The sequence below is a fragment of the Hemitrygon akajei genome, chromosome 16 (genome assembly GCF_048418815.1).
Source record: "Hemitrygon akajei chromosome 16, sHemAka1.3, whole genome shotgun sequence".
Lineage (NCBI taxonomy): Eukaryota > Metazoa > Chordata > Chondrichthyes > Myliobatiformes > Dasyatidae > Hemitrygon > Hemitrygon akajei.
This window is the reverse complement of record NC_133139.1, coordinates 57,458,222-57,485,221: the sequence shown is the minus strand read 5'-3', so window position 1 is coordinate 57,485,221 and position 27,000 is coordinate 57,458,222. Positions and strand designations below refer to the sequence as shown.

At 45.2% G+C, this 27,000-nt stretch overlaps 1 protein-coding gene across 3 annotated transcripts in view; it reads right to left on the bottom strand.

The window, feature by feature from the left end:
• The window catches only part of LOC140740073 (adhesion G protein-coupled receptor E4-like), a 68,346-nt gene extending 63,627 nt beyond the window's left edge, over positions 1–4,719 (bottom strand). For 2 of the 3 annotated variants that reach the window (XM_073068938.1, XM_073068939.1), the window contains exon 1: positions 4,535–4,718. In XM_073068938.1, coding sequence (XP_072925039.1) covers positions 4,535–4,565 — 31 coding nt within the window. In that variant the 5' untranslated portion in view covers positions 4,566–4,718. Of the gene's footprint in view, positions 1–4,534 lie in introns of all 3 variants that reach the window. The other variant, XM_073068940.1, reaches the window with a different exon arrangement.
• Positions 4,720–27,000: the final 22,281 nt, after the last annotated feature.

Here is a 27,000-nt window from a genome sequence, read left to right as displayed (position 1 = left end):
TGGTCTAAATCCTAGAATTTCTGTACTGTAGGAACATTGTCACCAGAGGAACTGTAATATCTCAAGAAAGGAGTTCACCAATACTTCCTCATGGCCATTTGTGAATGGGTGATAAATTAGGCCTTGTTCATGATGACTAGATCCTGATTAACCAAGAAAAGTCCACTGTCTAGTTTAACATGCTCTTTGTGTTCCAGATCAATTTTGCTTGAAGGTGTTAAACCTAACCTGCTTACCACTGACTGAGTCCTCTGTTCCAACTCTTGTCTACATACATTGTTATATCCAGCCGCAAGGATTTTATTCAGAGGAAGCACGTATTCCAAGATGAGCTGCCTTTGCTCATGGATTGAATGCAATCCTAATATAGAACAGCTGGTTTGCAGACATAGATAATGGGGAAAGTTGCAATCACGTGACAGGGCCACAGTAACAGTTGTGTTTCTGCTCAAGTGTATCTCTTGGCACAATTGGTGCTGAAATGGAGCACATAATTAGCCTGTTCAAAATTTCAGGAGAAGCCTGTTGGATACATCAGGTGGGCTTGTCATTGAGATCTTCCATAGAGCCTTTGATAATGCAGACTGTGGACAGAGGAAGGGCAGATGGCCTGAACAGGGCTGTGGTCTGGGTTGGTGAGGGAAATGAAGCAGACAGGCAGTACAGACCATGTCTGTTTGATGGGTTTGTGGAGGGGTGGTGGGGGAAGAAGGTGGTACTGGTGCATTAAGGAATTTATTTTAGTCAGTCCCAGTCTTATATTGTGATGGGATACACCCTTCCGCTCAGCCCCATAATCCAAGGTCACCCTGAAGGCTGAGCCACCTTGAACAAGATCCTTGCTGTGGTTACAGTTTAATTATTGAACAATATTCCAGACTAAAGAATGTTGTAAAAACAGGTTAGAGAACATTCAGAGGTAAGTAGGCCACTCAGAGGATCTACGTGTGAAATAGATTAGAGAAAGCTTTAATCAATAAACATTAAACTTGACAGGAATTTGTAGTTGTTTGCTTTTGATTTCTAAACAGAATGTTTCAATCTCTGCATGTCCAACTGAGAAATCACACAGGCATGCTAGTATGAGCTATAGCTGGAAGAATCTATCGGTGTGAGTTTTTTGACTACACATTTTCGTGAGCTCCTTTTTGCTGTATGGCACCAATGACTGCATCAGCTGGATTCCATTCATCCCTGCCTGAGCCCTACTTCCATTTCATACAAGGCTCATTCCAGTCTTCTACCTTGTCACCCAATTTCTCTCTACCCATGAACTTATCTAGCTCCTGCTTAGATACACCTGTTTGTTGAGCTCCACCACTGGAAGGGGCAAAGAATTCCTTTCCAATATGTGGAGGATTCTTCTCACTGTTGACTTCAGAAAGGGGAAGGAGAGTGAAAATGCCTCTCAAAATGAATCTCAAGGTAGTATACGGTAACATATATGTATTGAACTCCCTGCCACCACCCAGGTGTCATTGTGCATAAAGCACCAGTAGTGTTATTCTGCTTACTTTTAACTTTGCACATTATCGTTTGTGAATTTATTTGCAGAATATGACTTTATATGTTATGTTGTGTGAGTTGTACAAACTGTGTCATGCACCTTGGTCCGGAGGAATGTTGTCTCATTTGGTGGTATACATGCGTATGGTTGAATATCAATAAACTAAACTTGAACTTTAATAATACATTTAGTTTGAAGATGTGCCAGTTGACACAAGTAGATCTGCAGTGGAAAGGGTCAGAAACTTTCAACTCCTGAGGATAGCATATTGGATGAACTGTCTTGAGTGCAGAACATAGATGCAAGCACAAGGAAAGTGCTCCTGTGTCTTCCTTAAAAGGTTAAGGAGGGTTAGCTTGTCCCAAAACCCTAATGAGCTTCTGCAGGTGTGCTGTTGCAAGTGTTCTGAGTGATTGTATCACAATCTGGTATGGTAATTCAAATGCACAAAATGTTACAGTCATAGATAATGCACCTACAAGTAGAGGGTGTCTAACAACTTCACCATGATATTCAGTGTCATTACCACCCCCCAAATCACTTGTCCCACCACTAACATCATCTAGATTTTACCTCAAGAGGATTGGTAAGACATGAGCTTGATTTTCAGAGCAAGTCAGGAGCTGCATATTCCATGCTGAGTGACACACCAGGTGTGCAGAACCCTTCCACCATTACAGTGCAAAGAATTACTGAGCTGTGAACCTCCAACAGTAACCATGAGGTTCCATACCATCCAGCTGTGCCACAGTGACGCTGAACATCTTAGTTGCCTCAGAACTTCAGCACCCCAGGTTCAATCCCAACTTCCGGTGCTGTCTGTATGAAGTTTGCACATTCTCCCTGTGACCATGTGGGGTCCACTGGGTACTCTAGTTCTTGACCGTATTCCAAAGTTGAGTGGGGTCAGTGGGTTTGTCAGTCACAGTAAGCTACCCCTGATGTAGGCAAGGTGTGGGGGAAGCAGGCAGGTGGGGGAGTGACGTGCATAGAAAGATCCAATAATGTGGGGGAAAGGGAATGACAATACTGCTCTGAACCAGCAAAGACAAGGTGGACCAAATGGACTCCTATATCACAATGAAATAAGACTATATACTGGGCATCACTGTGATCTGTACAGGCATGTGGCTGCAGTCTGCATTATGTACATGGAAACTGGAGTGTATATGGGGAGACTACCATGTGTACAGGGAGATCGCACCATGTACAGGGAGACTGCTCTGTGTACAAGATCACATCGTGTAGAAAGAGATCGCACCGGGGAGACCAGTGTGTACAGGGAGACTACGGTGTGTATAGGGAGACGGCACTCTGTACAGGTAGATTGCACCGTGTACAGGGAGGCTGCTCTGTGTACAAGGAGATCACACCGTGTAGAAATAGATCGCACCAGGTATAGGGAGACCACAGTGTGTACAGGGAGACTGCGCCGTGTACAGGGGAGACCACGCCGTGTACAGAGAGATTGCAGAGTTTACAGGGAGTTTTGCACCGTCTATTGGGCAAAACAACCTCACATGGATAGTAACCCTTGCAGAAAGTGCCTCACCGTGAACTTGTGAGAACAAGCACCTTCAGTGGATGGTCAGCTGGCGGTCAAGATCGCATGGGAAGAGCGAACGGTTTACAGAAAACGAGATAAATATACAAACTGATGGAGTGGCAGAGCCGGTGAGAAGTTGATGAACAAAGAACAACCAACTACCCTGCTGCACTTCCATGGCAACGGGCAGTGAGCTACATTCCCAGTGGAATTCTAGTGAAGAACGGCAGAATGGGGATTCATTGGTTGTGAATTGCTCATAGCTTCACCAATAGTAGCTAAGGCTGAGGGTGACTACAGAGTGAGTCAGTCAGCCGGTCACTCTCACTGGGCAGGTTTAACCAGCCGCCGGGAACAAGACTGTCTTTGTTAACATTGTAGGATTGTAAAAGCGTTCCGTGCCCTGTGTTCTGATATCGAAACTCGTTGCCTGCCACACACTCCCTTTCCTGACCATTTCCCAGAACAGCTTATTTGCTTATCAGCCACAGGCTGCAATGTTCCTCGGTCTCCGAGACTTGCTGACTTTGGGCGGTTACCAAGCTTGTCGATGCCCTCGAGCTGCTCCATCACTGTTTCCCGTTAGATTTTCCTTCCTCCGGCCTTGTCTCGCGGATTCTCTATATACCTGTAATCTCCCCATTCCCCTTCTCCTTCTCTCTCACTGCCCTTTCACTTTTCCCGTCCATCAGGACCTTCCGGTGTGTCGTCCATTTCCCGCTGGGTGTTATATTCCAGCTGCCCTGCCCTTACTACAATGAAAGACGTGAAAAGGTTCCCATGGGAAATCATCTTGCCGGTAGCCGTATGACTCATTTCTGTTAGGCTGGAAACCCCAGGCACACTCTCCAATACCCTCCTGTATGCCACTTCAGAGGGGAATTCCCCGTTGATTGGGAGCTCTATCTAAGCGACAAGAACACAGAGCGCACCGGCAAGTATAAATGTTGCTGAAATAAAACTTAGAGTCTCAGAACTGTTAATGAACAGGAGGCTGTTCAGTCCCTTGAGTCCACACTGACCCCTGTAAACATAATCCAGCTGGTAGCATCCCCCAGCCCTCTCTCCATAACCCAGTGAATATCTGCCAGCTCCCGGCTGTCCCTCTGAGTTCAAAGGTTGCCCTCTCTTATTGCCAAGACATCACTGTGGAGAACCGTCCCCATGTCACGTCTAGTCCTCCGCTAGTACTTTCACTCTGTGATTCTCATTCAGCTTCTCACTTTATCCACTCCTTAATTTATCCCAACCTTAAATCCCTCTGTCTGATCTCCTCGCTCAGTTCGTTTCTAGAGAAAATAATACAGGCGTCTGCAGACCAATCACATACTTTGCGGCCCTTGCTTCTTCTGAGATCTTTGCCCCCTCCTCAGGCCACAAGGTGAGAAGGTTACATACACAAGCGACAAGTGTCAGAACAGATCGACAGATCGCAAGTTCTGAATGCAAAAGTTTAGCAGTGTCAAGTGACACAAACTCACCCAGCAGAAAAATGAATCTCTGAGATTCCATGAGCGGGCTGTGCTGTTTTCTCTTTCTGCTAAGCTGCGAAGGCCAGGCGGAGATGTGTGGAATTGTTCTTCACTGTAGGGTGCGTGCACTCTCTCCTCAGCCCCTCACCGTCTCGGAGAGCTCAGATCGCTCAGATCTTCAGCTGAAGAGCCAGGCCAACCAATGAGTGAGCTCGCGGGGAGGGGCCAGCATTTCAGAATGACAAAGAGCCCTGTTTCAATAGTATTCATGTGACAGAGGGAACTCCTCAGCCACTTTTGTAGAGAAATACTTCACTGGTATAGTAACTTTTGAAAGTCCAGCTCCAGGCCTTTTCGCGTGGCTTAGCTTCTCAGCCCAGCGGAAATGTTTCTACTGACAGGAGAAGGGGCAAAAGCGGGTTACTGGCGCCTTAAAACGAGTCACTTTGGGCAGATGGGACTCCTTAGCCGTGGTTGGCAGCTCATCTAGGAGAAGGAAAACTTTGATCTCAATCCTCCGCTGCCTTGTGGCTATGCCCAATCATGGGGAATGCTTCAGGAGTAAACCCCAAGGGAAAAAATACGGAGCTGGAGTCCCTAAGGCAGTCCTATGTTGGGTTCAGTGTTGACTGGCAACTCCTCCGATGCTGCTGGCACCAAATTGTCTCAGTCTCCGCCTTAACTTTGGGTTAGAAACAGAAACATAGAAAACCTACAGCACAATACAAGCCCTTCAGTGCACAATGTTGTGCCGAACATGTACTTACTTTAGAAATTACCTAGGGTTAACCATAGCCCTCCATTTTTCTAAGCTACATGTAAATATCCAGGAGTCTCTTAAAAGACCCTTTCCTATCCGCCTCCACCACTGTCGCCAGCAGCCCATTCCACGCACTCACCACTCTCTGTGAAAAAGACTTAGGTTGATATCTTCTTTGTACCTGCTTCCAAGCACCTTAAAGCTGTGTCCTCTCCTGCTAGCCATTTCAGCCCTGGAAAAAAGCCTCTGACTATCCACATGATTAATGCCTCTCATCATCTTATATACCTTTATCAGGTCCCCTCTCATCCTCCACCGGTCCAAGGAGAAAAGGCTGATTTCACTCAACCTATTCTCATAAGGTATGCTCCCCAATCCAGGCAACACCCTTGTAAAACCCCTCTGCACCCTTTCTATGGTTTCCACATCCTTCTTGTAGTGAGGAGACCAGAACTGAGCACAGTACTCCAAGAGGGGTCTGACCAGGGTCCTATATTGTCATGGGGGGGGCATTGGGAACGGACCCACATGCAAGATACAGACACTGAAGTACCAGGGATAGGACTTGGTGTGTCAAGAAAGTAAGGGAATAAACGACGCTGGACAAGACACAGGCCCTGGATGAGTAGGTTACAGGGCCTGGGCAAGGACTTGACTAGGATAGCAGAACCAGGACAAGACGAGAACACAAAGCCATGGCTTGGACAGGACAAGGTGCTTGGACATGGCTAGGACTGGACGAGACCCCGAAGCCTTGACTTGGTCAAGGAAGAGACAGGAACATGAAACACAGAGCTGGGGTCCGTCCCAGGAAACAAGACATGGGGCTGGGTCTCATTACACAGCATGCAGAATATGACGAGACAGTTTCCAACACAAGGTAGCGGCAGATGGTTGGACCTACCTAGCGAAGGCAAGGACACAGAGATGGTTCCCAACACAAGGTAGCGGCAAATGGCTGGACCTACCTAGTGAAGGCGTGGACACAGAGGCAGTTCAAAACAACAAAAGACAGTGCCTTATCTTGCTCTGGTGGTTGAACTTGACAGCAGTGAAGGCAAGGCGCCAGGTGAGGCAAGACAAGGCTCCAGGCGAGGCATGGCAAAGCAAGGTTCCAGGCGAGGCAAGGAGAGGCAAGGCAAGGCTTCAGGCGAGGTGAGGCTCCAGACGAGGCGAGGCGAGGCAAGGCGAGGCGAGGCTCCAGGCGAGGCAAGGCGAGGCGAGGAGAGGCAAGGCGAGGCAAGGCAAGGCTCCAGGCGAGGCAAGGCGAGGCGAGGCTCCAGGCGAGGCTCCAGGCGAGGTGAGGAGAGGCGAGGCGAGGCTCCAGGCGAGGCTCCAGGCGAGGTGAGGAGAGGCGAGGCGAGGAGAGGCAAGGCTCCAGGCGAGGCGAGGCGAGGCAAGGCTCCAGGCGAGGCGAGGCAAGGCTCCAGGCGAGGCGAGGCGAGGCAAGGCTCCAGGCGAGGCGAGGCGAGGCAAGGCTCCAGGCGAGGCGAGGCGAGGCAAGGCGAGGCAAGGCTCCAGGCGAGGCGAGGCGAGGCAAGGCTCCAGGCAAGGCGAGGAGAGGCGAGGCGAGGCGAGGCGAGGCGAGGCGAGGCGAGGAGAGGCAAGGCGAGGAGAGGCAAGGCGAGGAGAGGCAAGGCTCCAGGCGAGGCGAGGAGAGGCAAGGCTAGGCAAGGCTCCAGGCGAGGAGAGGCAAGGAGAGGCAAGGAGAGGCAAGGCGAGGCAAGGCGAGGCAAGGCTCCAGGCGAGGCGAGGAGAGGCAAGGCTCCAGGCGAGGCGAGGAGAGGCAAGGCGAGGCAAGGCTCCAGGCGAGGCGAGGAGAGGCAAGGCGAGGCAAGGCTCCAGGCGAGGCGAGGAGAGGCAAGGCGAGGCAAGGCTCGAGGCGAGGAGAGGCAAGGCGAGGCAAGGAAAGGCTCCAGGCGAGGCGAGGAGAGGCAAGGCAAGGCTCCAGGCGAGGCGAGGAGAGGCAAGGCGAGGCAAGGCTCCAGGCGAGGCGAGGAGAGGCAAGGCGAGGCAAGGCTCCATGCGAGGCGAGGAGAGGCAAGGCGAGGCAAGGCTCCAGGCGAGGTGAGGAGAGGCAAGGCGAGGCAAGGCTCCAGGCGAGGTGAGGAGAGGCAAGGCAAGGCAAGGCAAGGCAAGGCTCCAGGTGAGGCAAGGAGAGGCAAGGCAAGGCTCCAGACGAGGCAAGGAGAGGCAAGGCGAGGCAAGGCTCCAGGCGAGGCAAGGCGAGGCGAGGCGAGGCGAGGCTAGGCTAGGCTAGGCTAGGCTAGGCTAAGCTAGGCTAGGCTAGGCTCCAGGGGGAAGGGATACAGACAGGAGGTTTGGACGGGAACAATCCAGCAGCCAGAGGCTGAATCCTGAAGCTATTTATGAAGCCAGCCCAAACAAGAATCAGCTGCCTCAACAAAAACTGGGGAAAACCAGAAAACCTGGAATAAGGAGCATGGACCGGACCATGAACCGGAATGTGGATTTCACGGACTGGGCCATGACATATATAGCTGTTACATTACCTTAAACTCAATCCGATGGTTCATGAAGGCCAATGCACCATATGCCTTCTTAACCACAGAGTCAACCTGCACAGCAGCTTTGAGTGTCCTATGGACTCGGACCCCAAGATCCCTCTGATCCTCCACACTGCCAAGAGTGTGCCATTAATACTATATTCTGCCATCATATTTGACCTACCAAAATGAACCACTTCACACTTATCTGAGTTTAACTCCATCTGCCACTTCTCAGCCAATTTTTGCATCCTATTGCTGTCTCTCTGCAACTTCTGACAGTCCTCCACACTATCTACAACACCCCCAACTTATGTGTCATCAGCAACTTTACTAAGCTATCCCTTCACTTCCTCATCCAGGTCATTTATAAAAATCATGAAGAGAAGGGGTCCCAGAACAGATCCCTCAGACACACCACTGGTCACCATCCTCCATGTAGAGTATGACCCATCTACGACCACTCTTTGCCTTCTGTGGGCAAGCCAGTTCTGCATCCACAAAGCAAGGTCCCTTTGGATAGCATGCCTCCTTACTTTCTCAATAAGCCTTGCATGGGGTACCTTATCAAATGCCTTGCTGAAATCCATATACACTACATCTACTGCTCTACCTTCATCAATGTGTTTAGTCACATCCTCAAAAAATTCAATCAGGCTCATAAGGCATGACCTGCCTTTGACAAAGCCATGGTGACTATTCCTAATCACATTATGCCTCTCCAAATGTTCATAAATCCTGTCTTTCAAGATGTTTTCCATCAACTTACCAATCACTGAAGTAAGACTCACTTGTCTATAATTTCCTTGGCTATCTCTACTCCATTTCTTGAATAAAGGAACACCATCTGCAACCCTCCAATCTTCCGGAACCTCTCCTGTCCCCATTGATAATACAAAGATCATTGCCTGAGGCTCAGCAATCTCTTCCCTTGCCTCCTACAGTAGCCTGGGGTACATCTCATCTGGTCCTGGAGACTTATCCAACTTGATGCTTTCCAAAAGCACCCACACATCTTCTTTCTTAATGTCTATTTGCTCAAGCTTTTCAATCCACTGTAAGTCATCCCTACAACTGCAAGATCCTTTTCTGTAGTAAATACTGAAGCAAAGTATTCATTAAGTATCTCTGCTATCTCCTCTGGTTCCATACACACTTTTCCTATTCTCTCACGTCTTCTTCACGCACTTGTAGAATGCCTTGGAGTTTTCCTTAATCTTGCTCGCCAAGGCCTTCTTATGGCCCCTTTTGGCTCTCCTAATTTCTTTCTTAAGCTCCTTCTTGCTAGCCTTATAATCTTCCAGAACTCTATCATTACCTAGTTTTTTTAACCTTTCTTAAGCTTTTCTTTCCTTCTTGACTAGATTTTGAACAGCCTTTGTATGCCATGGTTCCTGTACTCTACCATCCTTTCCCTATCTCATTGTAACGTACCTATGCAGAACGTCATGCAAATATCCCCTGAACATTTGCCACATTTCTGCTATACATTTCCCTGAGAACATCTATTCCCAATTTGTGCCTCCAAGTTTCTGCCTGAGAGCTTCATATTTCCCCTTACTCCTATTAAATGCTTTCCTAACAGACGTTCCTATCCCTCTCCAATGCCATGGGAAAGGAGATAGAATTGTGATCACTATCTCCAAAATGCTCTCCCACTGAGAGACCTGACATCTGACCAGGTTCATTTCCCAATGCCAGATCAAGAACAGCCTCTCCTCTTGTAGGCTTATCTATATATTGTGTCAGGAAACCTACCTGAACACACCTAACAAACTCCACCCCATCTAAACCCCTTGCTCTAGGAAGTTGCCAATCAATATTTGGGAAATTAAAATCTCCCACCATGACAACTCTGTTATTGTTACACCTTTCCAGAATCTGTCTCCCTATCTGCTCCCTTGATGTCCCTGTTACTATTGGATGGTCTATAAAAAACACTCAGTAGAGCTATTGACCCCTTCCTCTTCCTAACCTCCACACACAGAGACTCTGTAGACAATCCCTTGATTACTTCCCCTTTTTCTGCTGCCGTGATACTATCTCAGATCAGCAGTGCTATGCCCCACCTTTTTTGCCTCCCTCCCTGTCCTTTCTGAAACATCTAAAGCATGGCATTCGAAGTAACCGTTCCTGTCCCTGAGCCATCCAAGTCACTGTTATGGCCACAACGTCATAGCTCCAAGTACTGATCCACATTCTAAGCTCATCCACTTTGTTCATGATGCTTCTTGCATTAAAATAGACACATTTCAAACCAACGGTCTGAGCGTATCCCTTCTCTATCACCTGCCTATCGTCCCTCTTGCACTGTCTCCAAGCTTTCTCTATTTGTGAGCCAACAGCACCTTCCTCTTTCTCTTCAGTTTGGTTCCCACCCCCCCAAGCAATTCTAGTTTAAACTCTCCCTGATAGCCTTAGCAAACTTCCCTGCCTGGTTATTGGTCCCCCTTGTATTCAAGTGCAGGTCCTTTTTGTACCTGCCTCAAAAGAGGACCCAATAACCCAGAAATCAGAATCCCTGCCCCCTGCTCCAATCCCTCAGCCATGCATTTATCCTCCATCTCATTCTATTCCTAAACTCACTGTCGCATGGCACAGGCAGTAATCTTGAGATTACTACCCTTGTGGTCCTGTTTCTCAACTTCCTTCCTAACTCCCTGTAAGTCTGTTTTCAGGACCTCCTCCCTTTTCCTACCTATGTCGTTGGTACCAATATTAGGTACGTCCTCTTGCTGTTCATCTTCCCACTTCAGGGTATCGTGGACATGATCAGAAACATCCTGCACCCTGTCACCTGGGAGGCAAACTGCTATCCGTGTTTCTTTTCTGCGTCCACAGATTCACCTGCCTGACCCCCTAACTATAGAGTCCCCTATTACTGCTGCCTTCTTTTTTCCCCTACCCTTCTGAGCCGCAGGGCCAGACTCTTGTGCCAGAGGTGTGGCCACTCTTGCTTCCCCCAGGTAGGCCACTCCCCCCACCAACAGTACTCAAACAGGACTATTATTAAGGGGGACAGCCACAGGGGTACTCCCTAGTATCTGACTCTTGCCCTTCCCTTTCCTGACTGTTACTGTCTCTCGAGGGTTCATCAGATACGTGAAGGGGGGAGCTTGCTACAAAGGCAAAGGCTTGCTCTCCATATCGTACTGCCCAGGCTTGCATATCTGGATATCTAGGACACAATATCCATAGGCAACTCTGACCAACGGAGGCCTCAGACTGAGACCACATGCTAGCTCAGAGCAGAGCAATGCCATTGGTCATCCTTCCCTTTAACACAAGAGATTCTGCAAGTGGTAAAAATCCAGAGAAAGACACAGCAAATGTTAGAGAAACTCAGCAGATTAGGCAGCATTTATGGAGAGAAAAAAAAACAGTGAATGAATAAACAATGAACTCCCTTACTTCCTTTGACCACTGAGAGATCAACCTCAGTGACCAGTGAGCTTGTTCATCCAGACAGATTGTTGGTGCTAGATAGTGTGGTTTGAATATCTCAGAAACTGCTGGTCTTCTGCACAACAGTCTCTAGAGATTATAGAGAATGGCGTGAAAATAAAAAAAAATCCAGTGAGCTGCAGTTCTGTGGGTGAAGATAGCTTGTTAAAGAGGAAGGTCAGAAGAGTATGTTCAGACTGGTTCAAACTAACAGAAAAATTACAGTAATTCAAAAACCACGTGTTGCAACAGTGATGTGCAGAAGAGCACCTGTGAATGCATAACACGTTGAATCTTGAAGTGGATGGGCTGAAGCAGCAGAAGACCATGAACCTACACTAAATGGCCACTTTATTGGGTACAGGAGGTACCTAATAAAATGGCCACTAAGTGTATATTCTCTGTCCATGTTCTATATGCTGCATTCTGTGTTCTGGCATTAAACATAATCTCCTTTTTGTCTCCACTTACATAGGAACCTAGGGCTTGCTAACCTGCTACATTCCAAATCCACCCAGTTAGAGCATTAGAGGTTACGCAGTCAGGGATGATAGTGTTAGGTAGTAACATGGTCAGGGGTGAAGGGTCAGCTAGTAACAGGATCAGTGGTGAAGGCGTCAGGGGATGACAGGGTCAAGGGTGTCCCTGCACACGTACCAAGGATTCTGCTGACTGATTTCAGCCTCCAGGACACTGCAGTCTAGAACTTGGACTGTAACCCCGTACAGGAAGAACAGGTTCAACTGATGAGAGGGAACTCCACAGGTTGAGCAGTGTCTGTGGAGTTAAAACAATGGCTGACATTGTGCTGACGCAGTGTGCCATTATGAAATCAATCATTTCACTTCTTCTAGCTGTTCATTTCTCACTGGATCCCAAATCTGCTGCCTTTTGTGTCCCCATTCAGTAATGTTACTTGAAAGAAAGCAATACACTCAAAATCTGGGATTGGGAATAAAGGCTAAAACATGGGTGGGATGCAGCCTACACTACACTGTCCCATCCCATCCTCCTGGGGATGGCAAAGGAGGTCCTGGAAGTGGGTAGTGGAGAATTCCACTCAGGTGAACTACCTGGTCTTGGACCAAGTAACCATGGAGAGGGAAAACACGTTGACTAGGGGTACCATGGACATGTTCTTAGACCATTGGGCAGGGGATAAATGTCATCCTAGATCAGGAAGGGGACATTTTCATTTAATTTATTTTTGTCTTAGTGATTGTGTTAGTTACTGTTATTGTCTCTGTGTTTGTTGTAATATTGTAGAATGTAATTTGTAATAAATATATTTTTGTAAAAGAAAAGGGATTAGGACAGGGTGGGTTAGACCAATATAATGCTCCATCTATGCACTGAGAGTGAGTTTGAAAGTGTGGCTCTAACCTCAGGAGAGGACATGCTTATACTTCTCATACTTCATGGTTTTCTATGTTAGAATCTTAATTCAGTTTAACAAGTTGGACTGTGAACCTATACACACACACTAGGAATTGAAATCAGTCAGTTTCTTTGCATACAATGAGACAATGTTATCTGTTTCTGATAACCTGTTGTTGAACTATCTCAATATTTATGCCAAGCTGTGATAAGCAGCTCTCCATTTTCTCCATACTTTGTGACCTTCAGTCAGAAGGCAACTTCTCCAGAACCACACCACATCTTTTTTAAAGAAGTTTAAAGCACTTTACCAATATAAGCTGCATTTAATTGCCAAATTTCATTGCTGGTTTGTTAGTGACAATCATAAGAGAATGCAGATGTTGGAAATCTAGAACAGAATTAGGAGGTGCTGGAAACACTCAGCGGGTCAGCCCGCATCTGTGGAAGTGAAACAGAAGCAACATTTCAAGCTGAAGGCCTTTCATCGGAACTGTGGAAGGGAGAAAAAGGAAGTTGTTTCTGTCAGGCTAAAGCTGAGGTGATCATAGGTATGAGCTGTAAATCTGGTGATCTGATCAATGCATGAATGGTGGCATTTAGAGAATGAGAACATGGCCAAATGGACATAGACAAAATAAGACCCAAAAGACTGTAGATGCTGGAATCTGGAGCAAAGTAGTCCAGATGCAGAGTCTGATCCAAAACGTTAATTAGTTTTCAGCTATGACTCAGTTTGGGCTTTTTTCTGTCCTTGATTATTGTTTATTGGTGTCTGCACAGCTGGATTTAAATTGGTCATATGCTCAAAACTATATAAACTGACTAACCTTATCCAGTATCTACTAAGTCACCTCACTGCAGCACAGAGTGATGTATCCTTGAAACAATGAATGTGTAGCCTATAATACATTCTGAAAACCATGAGAGTCTTTTAATAGCAGGAAGTTGGCTCCAGCTCCACTTCCATAGGCAAGAAAAATGAAACTGGTAATCCTGTTACTGTTACTGAAGGTTATTCAGTAAAATAATGGCATTTCAGAGTGTCTTCTCAATTGTAATTATTTGGCAGTGGAATGTTGTACCCCAATATAGCATCCAAACAGTGGACTGTCAGCAGTGTAGCACTCCCCACTGCTACACTGCTGAACCTTTGGAGTTGGAGTTCAATTGGGTTGGAGAAATTACAAATGGCAGGCATAAACTTGTACCTTAAAGCTAAACAGGTTAAGAAAAAGAAAAATACGCCAAAGAATTTTTAAAAACTTTTTTAAATTTTTATTGAACACAAATAAAAACAGAAACACTAAACGTATGCTAACAAAGCCAGGGAATCACACATAAGCAGCAACAAATATATAACTATTAACTTTAAACATACAAACAAACAAGAAAATCCACTCTAAATACTGTTGGACAGAAGGAACTATATCTAAATGGAGTCACAAAACAGAAACATTTACAGAGATAACCCAAAATGTTGACAGATTTGTACAGTCTTTATAGCTTTTTGGTTATGGGAAGTTTTCAGAGTATTAACGTATAGTTTGAAGTCTGACGTAAAAATATAAATGAAAGTTTTTTATTGCTGTATTTGCATTTAGGGATATAAAATTTTGCTGTAAATTAACAAAAGATTTATGATAAAGAAATGATCCCTATGAGATTTGGTATTATTAGTAAACCCAAATAAGACATTTTCAAAACAAAAAGTAAAATCCACTTTAATATATTGATCTACAAATTGACAAACATCAATCCAAAATGCTTTAACATATTCACAATCCCAAAACAGATGAATTAAATCCCCTGGATTTAAACCACAAAAAGAACAGTTAGTTTCAATATCAGAATTAAACCTTTTCAAATATACATTGGTTGGATAATATCTATGTATAATTTTAAATAAAATTTCTTATATTTTATTCCTCAATGAAAATTTATAAAATAAGCCCCAAATTCTCCTCCACCTCAGATTCCCCAAGCGACTATTCCAAAAACTAACAGCCGTAGGAATAGAAGTAATGTCTTTTTGAAACAAACTTCTAATACCTTTATTTTTTTTTAAAGACGCAGGAAAACAAATCTTTCCTACAGCTGTACTGGATGGATCCAAGTTGGGTAATTCAACCACCAAATATAATGTATTTCTAAACAGCATAATTACACCAGAGGAAATTGCATCCATAACAACAGCAAATTCTTGTGGAGTCACAGGAAGTTCAAAGGTGGATAAAAACTCAGTGAGGGCAGAGGTGCGTGAAATACGGGAGATGCGATGGAGGGCAGAGTTGATAGTGGATGAAGGGAAGCCTCTTTCTTTAAAAAAGTAAGACATCTCCTTTGTCCTAGAATGAAAGGCCTCATCCTGAGAGCAGATGTGGCGGAGGCGGAGGAATTGAGAGAAAGGGATAGCATTTTTGCAGGAGACAGGGTGGGAGGAGGAATAGTCTAGGTAGCTGTGAGAGTCTGCCCTCACCCCATCCCCCTGCCAGCCCACCAGGGATAGAGTCCCCCTGGTCCTCACCTATCACCCTACCAGCCTACAGATCCAACGTATAATCCTCTGTAACTTCTGCCACCTCCTATGGGATCCCCTCACCAGACACATCTTCCCCTCCCCCCACTCTCAGCTTTTTGCCGGGATTGCTCCCTACGTGACTCCCTTGTCCATTCATCCCCCCCATCCCTCCCCACCGACCTCCCTCCAGGCACTTATCCTGAAGAAGTGCTACACCTGCCCCCACACTTCTTCCCTCACCACCATCCAAGCCCCAGACAGTCCTTTCAGGTGAGGCACCACTTCACCTGCGAGTCAACTGGAGTGATATATTGTATCCGGTGCTCCCGATGTGGCCATTTATACATTGGGGAGACCCGCCGCAGACTGGGAGACCATTTCGCTGAACACCGGCACTCAGTCCTCCAGCAGTGGCGGGATCTCCCTGTGGCCACACACTTCAATTCCACAGGCCACTCCCATTCCGATATGTCTGGGAGTGGTCACACTCCCAGTGGTCACACACTCCTCTACCGTCAAGATGAGGCCACACGCAGGTTGATGGAGCAATACCTTATCTCCGGCCTAGGTAGCCTCCTACCTGCCGGCATGAACATCCAACTCACAGACCTCCGTTGTTACCCCTGCCCCCCCTTACCCCATCCCTATCTATAATTTTAGTCTGGTTCTCTTTCTCTCTCTTTCCCCCCTCACTATAATCTCCCCCCAGCCCTACCTTTCTTTCTCTTTTATTTCCCTAATTCTCCACCTTCCCCCTAGCCCATTTCCCTTCAGCCTATCACTTCCCAGCTCTCTACTTCATCCCTCCCTCCACTTCTTATCCCCCTTCGACCATCCCATGTTACTTCACTCCTGATGAAGGGTTTTGGCCGGAAACATCGTCACTACCTCCTCCCATAGATGCTGTCTGGCCTGCTGAGTTGTGCCAGCATTTTGTGTGTTTATTGCTTGAATTAAGTAACTGTTTAACTAACAAAATATTATCAAACCAAACTTTATAAAGCAAAGAATTATTCTTATAAGTTATGTTGTGGTTATTCCAGATAAAGTAACTATGTGGAGAAAAATTGAGTTTATAAATCAAAGGCCAAGATAAAAGCATCTGTTTATGAAACTGAGAAAAACGGAGAGGAACCTTGTCTATTTTGTAATTACATAAAAGAAAAAATTTCAATCCACCAACCTGGGAAAAGACAAAAGAAGGAATACAATTCCATATAGAAGTAGGATTATGTAAAAATTGTTTAATCCAATTAATTTAAAAAGTATTTTTAAGACTGTCAAAATCAAGAAAATTTAGACCCCCCTTGTCATAACTATTCATGACAGCAGATTTTTTAATATAATGAACTTTGTTTTTCCATAAAAAGTTAAACAACATGGTGTCTATCAATTTACAGAGTTTTTTATTGACGTATAAGGGGAGAGCTATATATATAATCCTGGAAAGACCTTCTGCTTTACAAAGCAAAACCCGGCCTTTCAAAGATAAGTCCCTTTGAAGCCACTGGTTAAAATATGCCAAAGAATCACTCGAGGAAGATAATCAATCTGATAAAGTCAACACGTAATTAGTTCCTCAAATATATAGTACAGTTTGTAATTACTCGTGACTTATTTATTTTTAAAGTTGGTAATTATGGTATCATGTTTAGTATGAGTTCCCATGTCTATAAATTTAAACATGACCAAAGACTAGTAGAAATGGAACTGGAGCTGGAGCCATCTCCCTGATATTGAAATAAATAATAGCTTCTGATCAAAAACAAATTTTGCCCACAGAAACAAAGGTCAACAGCTCATTGATGAGGTCAGGTCCCCAGGGTAGGACCAACTGACTGAGGAAATACCCCAGTGTTTCATACCACTGCCTCAAGGGACACTGCACCTCCAGAAAATTGTTCAGACTGTATTGCAGGGGTTTTATCATTGCTTAGGGGCCTTGTGATAAACAAAAAAAAACCCTCCCAGAAATACCAGCAGAATTTACAAACCACTAAAACTGTCATCTATACTTGTTCATTTGCAAAGAGGAACTCCTTTTCTTGTATTCAGTTGTGGTAACCATTGTAGCATGAAGCTGCTGAGAACGTGCCCATACTTGGTTAAACAATACACCTTCATCTCAAGTATTGTCTCCAGTATGAAAAGAGGGTTTTAAAGATGTTGAGATGTTTGCATGTTCACAGCAACCTTAATGTTCAAAGTCCATGTAAATTTATTATCAGAGTACTTGTGTATATGTCACCATATACTAGCTTGCGATTCATTTTCTTACAGGCATTTACAGAAAATAAATGCATTAGAATTTATGAAAAACTATACATAAACAAAGACCGATAAACAACCAATTCAAAAGAAGGTAAATTGTGCAAATAAAATAAATAATACTGAGAACAGCAATCTTTGGAAGTGAGTCTAGGTTGTGGTTAATGAAGTTATCCACGTTAAGCTAATATCATGTTGTCACCAAACAGTGGAGACAACCAGAACTCCCCGTCTGGAAGTAGTGAAGAACTCCTAGGAAACTGGAGGTGATGGGGGAAGTGAGTCTGTCTTTAAACTCTTACACAGAGTAGTTTGAGAAGTTGGGTGTGATATTACAGTAATGTTAACACTGGTGACAAAGATGTGAAAGACACAGTTTTGAAGGAAGGAAGGAGGGAGAGTGAAGAGGTTTACAAAACGTGGGTAGAAGGCCTGGTTCCGGAGGACTGGAAGATTGGAAATGTCACTTCGCTATTTAAGAAGGGGGCAAGGAAGCAAAAAGGAAATTATAGATCTGTTAGCTTGATATCGGTGGTTGGGAGGTTGTTGGAGTCGATTGTCAAGGATGAGGTTACGGAGTACCTGGAGGCATATGACAAGATAGGCAGAACTCAGCATGGTTTCCTTAAAGGAAAATCCTGCCTGACAAACCTAGTGCAATTTTTTGAGGAAATTATAAGTAGGCTAGACAAGGGAGATGCAGTGGATGTTGTGTACTTGGATTTTCAGAAGACCTTTGACAAGGTGCCGCACATGAGGCTACTAAACAAGAAGAGAGCCCATGGAATTATGGGAAAGTTACATATGTGGATAGAACGTTGGTTGATTGGCAGAAAACAGAGAGTGGGAATAAAGGGATCCCATTCTGGTTGGCTGCTGGTTATCAGTGGTGTTCCACAGGGGCCCGTTTCTTTTTATGTTGTATATCAATGATTTGGATTACGGAATAGATGACTTTGTGGCTAAGCTTGCTGATGATACAAAGATAGGTGGAGGGGCCAGTAGTGCTGAGGAAACAGAGGGGAATGGGCAAAGAAGTGGCAAATGAATTACGATGTTGGAAAGTGTACGGTCATGCACTTTGGTAGAAAAAATAAATGGGCAGACTGTTATTTAAAGGGGGAGAGAATTCAAAGTTCTGAGATGCAACGGGACTTGGGAGTCCTCATGCAGGATACCCTTAAGGTTAATCTCCAGGTTGAGTCGGTGGTGAAGAAGGTGAATGCAATGTTGGCATTCATTTCTAGAGGAATAGAGTATAGGAGCAGGGATGTGACGCTGAGGCTCTATAAGGCGCTGGTAAGACCTCACTTGGAATACTGCGTGCAGTTTTGGGCTCCTTATTTAAGAAAGGATGTGCTGACATTGGAGAGGATTCAGAGAAGGTTCACTAGAATGATTCCGGGAATGAGAGGGTTAACATATGAGGAACGTTTGACCGCTCTTGGACTGTACTCCTTGGAGCTTAGAAGAATGAGGGGGGACCTCATAGAAACATTTTGAATGTTGAAAGGCATGGACACAGTGGATGTGGCAAAGTTGTTTCCCATGGTGGGGGAGGCTAATACGAGAGGACATGACTTGAGGATTGCAGGGTGCCCATTCAGAACAGAGATGTGAAAAAAAATTTTTAGCCAGAGGGTGGTGAATCTATGAATTTGTTGCCATGGACGGCACTGGAGGCCGGGTCATTGGGTGTATTTAAGGCAGAAATTGATAGGTATCTGAGTAGTCAGGGCATCAAAGGTTATGGTGAGAAGGAGGGGGAATGGGACTAAAGGGGAGATTGGATCAGCTCATGATGAAATGGCGGAGGAGACTTGATGGGCCGAATGGCCGACTTCTGCTCCTTTGTCTTATGGTCTTATGGAGAAGTAGGATATGGGTAGGAGCTCACTTGGGCTTGGGTTCTGGTAGATGTCACCCCTGGCCAACATCAGGCAGGCACTGGAGGAGCTGAGCACTGTGATTAGTAGTCACAACAACAGTACACCCTGACGTCTTCCCGATCACTGGAGGGGATTTCAACTGTGCCAGCTTGAAGCCTTTGCCCAACTACCACCAACATATCACCTGTGGAACCAGTGGCCAACACACTTGATCACTGTTACACCACCATCAAGAATGCTCACCATTCCATCCCACAGCCAGAGTTTGGCATGTTGCATCACTTGGCTGTACTTCTACTTCTGGTGTACAGGTAGAGACTGAGTACTGCAGCAGCAGCGGTGAGGACCACGAAAGTCTGGTCAAAGGAGGAGAAGTGCTTACTGGACTGCTTTGCATTGGTGGCTGGACAACATACAGGAATTTATCTTTGAATATGAATGAATATGCACAGTTGCCATTGACTTCATCATGATGTGTGTGCCTTTGAGAACATACAAGAAATACCAAACCCAAAAGCTGTGGGTAAACCCAGAGGTTCACAGCTTAGTGGGGGATAGATTTGTGGTGTTCAAGGCCGGTGCTGCAGAACTATACAAGAACCTATGGAAGACCATTTTATGAGTGAAAAAAACAATTCTTGTTGAAGTTAGAAACAGAATTGGATGCACAACAGCTTTGGCAGGGTTTGCAGGCACATCACAAGGTGAAACCTAACATTATCAATGGCTGTGATGTTTTATTCTTATGATAATGCTTTGGCGATTATAGAGACTTGGTTAAGAGAGGGACAGGAATGGGTGCTTAATGTCCCAGTGTTTTGATGTTTTAGAAAAGTTAGGGAAGGGGTAAAATAGTTAGGGGAGTTGCACTACCAATCAGGGACAATATCAATTGCACTCAGAGGGGACATAGTAGTCCACTAAGTCGATAGGGGTAGAACTACAAAACAAGAAAGGTGAATCACTGATGGGATTGTACTACAGACCCCTCAAGAGCCACCAGCACATTGAGGAACAAATATGCAGGCAGGTTAAAGAAAGGTGTAAAATCAAGAGTATTGTTATCGTGGGGGACTTAAGCTTCCCTAATATAAAGTGGGAATTTCTTAGTGCAAAAGGGGCAGAATTTATTGGATGCACCCAGGAGGGGTTCTTGAATGAATATGTAGATAGTCTAACAAGAGCAAGGGCTGTACTGGAACTGGTTTGATAATGAGCCATGTTAGGTGACTGACCTCTCAGTGGGTGAGCAGCTAGGGAACAGCAATAACAACTTCTTAAATTTTAATATATCTGTAGATAAGCATAAAATGGACTTTGCAGGAAAGTATTAAATTGGAAAAGAGTAAATTATGAGAGGATTAGGCAGAAACTAAGGAGAGTTAGAAACATAGAAAACACAAAGCACAATACAGGCCCTGCAGCCCACAAATCTGTGCCAAACATGTCCCTACCTTAGAACTACCTAGGCTTTACCCATAGCCCTCTATTTTTCTAAGCTCCATGTAGCCATCCAGGAGTCTCTTAAAATACCCTTTTGTTTCCACCTCCACCACCACCGCTGACAGCCCATTCCACATTCTCACCACTCTCTGCGTAAAAAAAGCTTACCCTGTCATCTCCTCTGTACCTACTTCCAAAAGTTGATTGGGAAGAGTTGTTTTTCAGTTTTTTTAAAGAGTGTTAAAGTGGTTATAGCCCCAGTTCCTGATAGGATATACCTCAGGATGTTGAGAAAAGCAAGAGAAGATATTTCTGGCATTCTCCATTAAGGAGAATGTGTTGATCCAGAATCAGCCTCTACAATCACCTGAGGATGCACCAATATACACCTCTTTAGGGGGACATCAAAGTTGACTAGAATGATTACTCTACCAGACTTTATATTTAGTGGAGTTGTTACCCCATGAACTTGTGCCCACCTTCATGCTCCTTTCTGGGATGTCGTATATCTCTCTCTCTCTCTTTTGTTCTCTCATATACCTTCTAGGAAAAGATACAGGAGTCTGGAAATCCAGATGTTTGGACTCAAGAACAGCTTCTACTCCACCTCAGTCAGACTCCTGAATCAGTCCCTTCTTTCACGTCTCCTTCCCGGTGAGGCTGCTACTTTTAAAATAATGTGAGGGAGAACCCATTGAAACCTACAGACGTTGAAAGGGTGGATGTGCAGAGGTTATTTCCTATGGTGGGGGTATCCAGAACTAGAGACTTTAGAACAGGGGTAAAAAGGAATTTTTTTAGCCAGAGAGTACTGCATCTGTGGAATGCTCTGCCACAGACTGAAGTGGAGGCCAAGTCCATGGGTATATTTAAGGCAGGTATATGGGGTTGAGTGGGATCTGGGATCAGCTATGAATGATGGAACAGACTTATGGGCTGAATGGCCTAATTCTGCTCCGATGTCTTATGGTCTTATGGTTCTCGAATTCTTAACTTTAACTTTAACTCAGTTACTGCAGGTGGATACAATAGGGACTTTTAAGAGGCTCCTGAACAGGTACATGGAGCTTAGAGAAATAGAGGGCTCTGGGTAACTCTAGGTAATTTCTAAAGTTCATGTTCAGCATAGCATTGTGGGCTGAAAGGCCTGTATTGTGCTGTAGGTTTTTCTATGTTTCTATTATTGCCACTTTAGTGTTTGTGATTACACTAAGTCAGACTTTTCTCTTTTTACAGCTTTTCTCTTTCTGCTGTATTATTTGTTGTATTTGAACAAATAATTTGATTTCATGCTGGTGTATATGATAGTAAACCGACTTAAATCTGAAACTGAATCTTGCAGTTTGGTTTAGCTTTGGGTTTCCACTGGGAACTTGTGCTGAGCAGATCTGGGTGGGGTAATGCTTGGGTTGAGCAAGACGTGAGCAGGCAATCATGTGAAAATTAACATGGGAAGTAACTTCTGTGGGAATGTGCTTTGCCTTGAATGCAGAAGAGGAGAGGGTACCATAGCAGGAGTCCGTGTGCAAAGAAATGTGCTTTCCATTGTAGCTCCCATTGTTGCCCTCAGCTCAGGGCCCCTTGGACCACTCCCTGTCACTCTCCTTCTCTACAGGTGTCACAGTAGCATTGCTGTTAGCACAACTCTGTAACAGCTTGGGGCATTGGAGTTTGGAGTTCATTTCTAACGTCATCTGTAAGGAGTCTGTATGTTATTTGCAAGGAGACTTCCATGTGGAATGGGTGGGTTTTCTCCAGTTACTCCCACAGTCCACAGACATACCGGCTGCTAGTTACTTAGTCATTGTAAATTGTCCCGTGATTAGTCTAGGGTTGAATCAGGTGTTCTGGGGTAGTGGCGCGCAGGGCAACAGGTGTCCACTCTGTGCTTGAAATAAAATTTATGAGACATTTTTTGCAGAATGTATTCCTTACAAGTTTCCTCTATGACCAAATTTTCCTTGCCTCTCTTAATATCTTCCCAAATGGTTAGTGTCAAATACTGTGGGATATTTTGCTATGCTTGGGAGGATTAACATAGAACAGAATACACAGACCACAGAATATAGAATTTAAAACAATGAATACAAAACTTGAAACTTAGAATAGTACAATAATAAATGCAGGGGATGGGGTGAGGGCAAACTCTCACAGCTACCTAGACTATTCCTCCTCCCACCCTGTCTCCTGCAAAAATGCTATCCCCTTCTCACAATTCCTCCGCCTCCACTGCAGCTGCTCTCAGGATGAGGCCTTTCATTCTAGGATAAAGGAGATTTCTCCCTTTTTTAAAGAAAGGGGCTTCCCTTCGTCCACTATCAACTCTGCCCTCCATCGCATCCCCCGTATTTCACGCACCTCTGCCTCACCCCATCCCCCTGCCAGCCCACCAGGGATAGAGCACCCTGGTCCTCATGTATCACCCTACCAGCCTACAGATCCAACGTATAATCCACCTCCTATGGGATCCCACCACCAGACACATCCTCCCCTCCCCCCCACTCTCAGCTTTCCGCAGGGATTGCGACTCCCTTGTCCATTCATCCCCTCCATCCCTCCCCACCAACCTCCCTCCAGGCACTTATCCCTGCAATTTAGAGCGGCCCTCTTTACTTTCTGTACACTCTCGACCATGCGTGCCCAATTCTGCACTAACTCTACTTAAATTATGCAAATGATATCACGATTGTGGGTTGTCTTCAAATAATGATGAGTTGGAGAACAGGAAGGAGCACTTAGTGACATGGTGTCATAACAACAACCTTTCTCTCATTGTTTGTCAAAAGAGGTAATGATTGACTTCAAGAAGGAAATGGTGCATTGAATTTCAATGCCATTTTTCAGCTCATCTTTCCCACCGGTCCAGATCCTGCAAGCTTTGACAGCCTTCCTTGCTGTCACAAATCTTGGTGTCATTCACAAATCATTAATACAGATAGAACATAGAACATAGAATAGTACAGTACAGTACAGGCCTTTTGGCCCACAATGTTGTGCTGACCCTTAAACACTGCCTCCCATATATCGCCCCACCTTAAATTCCTCCATATACCTGTCTAGTAGTCTCTTAAATTTCACTAGTGTATCTGCATCCACCATTGACTCAGGCTGTGCATTCCATGCACCAACCACTCTCTGAGTGAAAAATCTTTCTCTAATATCCCCCTTGAACTTCCCTCCCCTTACCTTAAAGCCATGTCCTCTTGTATCGAGCAGTGGTGCCCTGGGGAAGAGGTGCTGGCTGTCCACTCTATCTATTCTTCTTAATACCTTGTATAACTCTATCATGTCTCCTCTCATCATCCTTCTCTCCAAAGTGTAAAGCCCTAGCTCCCTTAATCTCTGATCATAATGCATACTCTCTAAACCAGGCAGCATCCTGGTAAATCTCCTCTATACCCTTTCCAGTGCTTCCACATCCTTCTTATAATGAGCTGACCAGAACCGGTCACAGTACTCCAAGTGTGGCCTAACCAGAGTTTTATAGAGCTGCATCATTACCTCGCGACTCTTAAACTCTATCCCTCGACTTATGAAAGCTAACACTCCATAAGCTTTCTTAACTATCCTATCTAACTGTGAGGCAACTTTCAGGGATCTGTGGACATGTACCCCCAGATCCCTCTGCTCCTCCACACACCCAAGTATCCTGCCATTTACTTTGTACTCTGCCTTGGAGTTTGTCCTTCCAAAGTGTATCACCTCACAATTCTCTGGGTTGAATTCCATCTGCCACTTCTCAGTCCACTTCTGCATCCTGTTGCACTCACTGTTAATGCACTCTATCTATAGAGGTATTTGGGATTTTCACTGCCTTGGTGAAGCAACTAGCATAATCAAAGACCCTACCTCCCTCTCTTTCACCCTTTCCCAATGGGAAGAAGCCTGAACACATGAACCACCGGCCTCATGAACAACGTTGACCTCACTGCTATAAGACTATTGAATGGTCTATGTAGGAGATGCGGGTGGGGGCAGCATCGGTAGTGGTGGAAGGGAAACCCTGTTCACTGAAGGAAGATATCTCAGATGTTCTAGGATGGAAAGCCTCATCCTGAGAATGTGTGACAGAGATGGAGAAACTGAGACATGGGAATAGTATTTTTACAAGTGACAGGGGAGGAGGGGTACAGTCAAGATAGCTGTGCGAGTCAGTAGGTTTATAAAAGGTTTCAATAGACAGTTTGTCAACAGAGATGGAGACAGAGAGACTGAGAAAGGGGGAAGAGGAAAGAAGAAAGAGGTATCAGAGATGGGCCAAGTAAATTGGAGGACATGGTGAAGTTGATGAAATTCATGAGAGCATGCATGCAGGAAGCAGCACCAATGCAGTTGTCACTGTAGGGTAGAACAAGTTTGGGAGCATTACCCAGAAGCTTGGAACACGGACTCTTCCATGAAGCCAACAAAAGAGCAAGCATAGCTGGGGCCCTTGAAGGTGCCCATTGCTACACCTTGGATTTGGAAAAAGTGGAAGAACCTGAAAGAGAAATTATTGAGGGTGAGAACTATTTCTGCCAGAGTAAAGTGGTGGTGAAGTGGAACTGGTTAGGTCTGTTGTCTAAAAAGAAGTAGAGAGCTTTAAGGCTTCTCTGATGTGACAATAGACAATAGACAATAGGTGTAGAAGTAGACCATTTGGCCCTTCAAGCCTGCACCGCCATTTTGAGATCATGGCTGATCATCTACTATCAATACCCGGTTCCTGCCTTGTCCCCATATCCCTTGATTCCCCTATCCATAAGATACCTATCTAGCTCCTTCTTGAAAGCATCCAGAGAATTGGCCTCCACTACCTTCCGAGGCAGTGCATTCCAGACCCCCACAACTCTCTGGGAGAAGAAGTTTTTCCTTAACTCTGTCCTAAATGATCTACCCCTTATTCTCAAACCATGCCCTCTGGTACTGGACTCTCCCAGCATCTGGAACATATTTCCTGCCTCTATCTTGTCCAATCCCTTAATAATCTTAAATGTTTCAATCAGATCCCCTCTCAATCTCCTTAATTCCAGCGTATACAAGCCCAGTCTCTCTAACCTCTCTGCGTAAGACAGTCCAGACATCCCAGGAATTAACCTCGTGAATCTACGCTGCACTTCCTCTACAGCCAGGATGTCCTTCCTTAACCCTGGAGACCAAAACTGTACACAATACTCCAGGTGTGGTCTCACCAGGGCCCTGTACAAATGCAAGAGGATTTCCTTGCTCTTGTACTCAATTCCCTTTGTAATAAAGGCCAACTTTCCATTAGCCTTCTTCACTGCCTGCTGCACTTGCTCATTCACCTTCAGTGACTGATGAACAAGGACTCCGAGATCTCTTTGTATTTCTCCCTTACCCAACTCTACACCGTTCAGATAATAATCTGCCTTCCTGTTCTTACTCCCAAAGTGGATAACCTCACACTTATTCACATTAAACGCCATCTGCCAAGTATCTGCCCACTCACCCAGCTTATCCAAGTCACCCTGAATTCTCCTAACATCCTCATCACATGTTACACTGCCACCCAGCTTAGTATCATCAGCAAATTTGCTGATGTTATTCTCAATGCCTTCATCTAAATCGTTGACGTAAATCGTAAACAGCTGTGGTCCCAATACCAAGCCCTGTGGCACCCCACTAGTCACCACCTGCCATTCCGAGAAACACCCATTCACCGCTACCCTTTGCTTTCTATCTGCCAACCAGTTTTCTATTCATGTCAATGTCTTCCCCCCAATGCCATGAGCTTTGATTTTACCCACCAATCTCCTGTGTGGGACCTTATCAAATGCCTTCTGAAAATCGAGGTACACTACATCCACTGGATCTCCCTTGTCTAACTTCCTGGTTACATCCTCGAAAAATTCCAACAGATTAGTCAAGCATGATTTACCCTTGGTAAATCCATACTGGCTCGGCCCAATCCTATCACTGCTATCTAGATATGCCACTATTTCATCTTTAATAATGGACTCTAGCATCTTCCCCACCACCAATGTCAGGCTGACAGGTCGGTAGTTCTCTGTTTTCTCCCTCCCTCCTTTCTTAAAAAGTGGGATAACATTAGCCATTCTCCAATCCTCAGGAACTGATCCTGAATCTGAGACAGATTTGTCAAGAAAGAAGCAGAGAGCAAAATTTTTCTGCACCCTCCCCAACTGCCCCCACATCCTTCCTGTGTTGGGGTGTCCAGAAATGTACACGATACTCCAAGTGTAGCTTTATACAACTGCACCCACACTCAGTGCCCTGCTCAATGAAGGCAAGCAGGATATAAGCTT